This window comes from Primulina tabacum, chromosome 2 (genome assembly GCF_025594145.1).
Source record: "Primulina tabacum isolate GXHZ01 chromosome 2, ASM2559414v2, whole genome shotgun sequence".
Lineage (NCBI taxonomy): Eukaryota > Viridiplantae > Streptophyta > Magnoliopsida > Lamiales > Gesneriaceae > Primulina > Primulina tabacum.
The window spans coordinates 36,824,425-36,826,286 of NC_134551.1; the positions used below are offsets into that span (position 1 = coordinate 36,824,425).

Genomic DNA, 1,862 nt, shown 5'->3' on the forward strand with positions numbered 1-1,862 from the left:
CAGAATTTAATTCTATCGAGAATTCTATTTCCCTTGGTGGAGGAAATCCAAGTATTTCGTCGAGAAAAATATCTTGAAATTCATTCACCACTGGGATTTCAGACAATGTTGATTCTACTTTCTCGGTGTCGACAGTATACACAAGGTATCCTTCGTTCCCTTGGGATAATAAACGTGACATTTCCAAGAATGATATCAGGGGAATTTTGGCACGTGAGCCCTTACCATAGAAATTCCATTTTGTCCCAAAGTTAGGACGAAAACGGACTATTCCATGAAAACAGTCATTGGTTGCACGATATATTATCAGTGTATCCATCCCTACGATACAATCAAAATCATGCATCGGTAGAATAATAAGGTTCACATGTAGTTCATTATCTTCACAATTCAACACACAATCCAGTATCATTCGAGTAGACATGATGATCTTGCCCATCGGAGTAACAACCGAAATTGATGTAGGTAGTACAACAGGAATCAAAGAATGTGATGTACTGAATGATTCAGAAATGAATGAATGGGATGCACCGGTGTCAAATAATACTCGTGCAGGATAACCAGAGACAAAAAAATTACCTTCTATGACACTTCCTGGCGCCTCCTGAGCTTGGTCTTCAGTTAGTGCAAAAACACGGGCCTGGGGTTGGCTTGAGAAATTACGACTTCCCGAGGTTTGTTGCGGTGGTGCATATGACTGCTGAAAGGATTTGGCAGATGCTGTACCTCTGCCGGTACTAGATCCTCCACGAAATCCTCCTGGGAATGGTTGTGAAACATTTTTCTTGGATGGGTAAACCCTTGCATAATGACCTTCCTGACCACATTCCCGACAAAAGCCATAAACGCCAACACATTGTTCACTGAGATGACTGCCTCCACAACGATTACAATAGGGACCAGAATAAGTAGTAACTTGAGATTCACCTTGCTGGCGGTAACCACTAAAACTAGAAGAAGCTGATCCAGATTTCTTAAACATCTTTCCTTTAGCTTTCAAATTCTGTTGGGTGGTTGATCTACTTTCTGATGGTACAAATGAAATCCTCCCCTCTTAAGTCCAGCTTCTGCATTTTTTGCTCTTTCGACTACCTCCGCAAACCCAGTAGGTAGTCCAGATACCACATATGTGTAAATGTTGTTGTTCAATCCATTCACAAAACGATTATATTTTGCTTTTGGGTTCGCTGCTACATGTGGTGCGTATTTCAGCATTGCAGTAAAAGTAGAGGCATATTGAGCTACAGACATATTACCTTGTCGTAGGCCATTGAACTCATCTTTTTCAGTATAGTAAGATGGTGGAGAAAATTGTTCAGTGAATTGAGTTTTGAATACATCCCAACTTACCCCGATATTTTGTTCATCAATTCCCATCTTGGCTGCTTCCCACCAATCCCTCGCACGATCCTTCAATTGGTACAAAGCAAGCTTATACTTTTGATCGTCGGTATACTTCGTTAAACTGAACAGGTACTCGATATCTTTAAGCCAGAATTCAGATTTTTCAGCATCCTCAGTGCCAAAGAATCTTTGGGGACGCATTTTTTGGAATCTTGAAACAATTTCATCCATCGCCACTCGTCCAAATTGATTAGCAACCTGTTCCACTGCATTTTCTTCTACTACATGAGTTTCTACGTGTATCTAGAGACGACCGCGACCACGTCCTCTGGTAGCCATCTATAGAAAGGCCAAATAAACACACATATATACAATAATGTCATCAATGTACTGTTTAAATCATGTATATATAAAAGCGCATAAGTCAAGCACATACACAAGTAATTCACTTTTGTATAATTCTCGGATGACTATAATCCTTCGAGAGCATTTTCAGCTATGCTCCTATAGCTTGAGAA

The 1,862-nt window shown here is 40.2% G+C and overlaps 1 protein-coding gene across 1 annotated transcript; it reads right to left on the bottom strand.

Moving 5' to 3' along the window:
* Positions 1-996: 996 nt before the first annotated feature.
* On the bottom strand, positions 997-1,575 carry LOC142537657 (uncharacterized). Its single transcript, XM_075643154.1, has one exon. It carries the CDS (start codon positions 1,573-1,575, stop codon positions 997-999), a length of 579 nt encoding a protein of 192 aa, XP_075499269.1.
* Between the last annotated feature and the right edge of the window lie 287 nt (positions 1,576-1,862).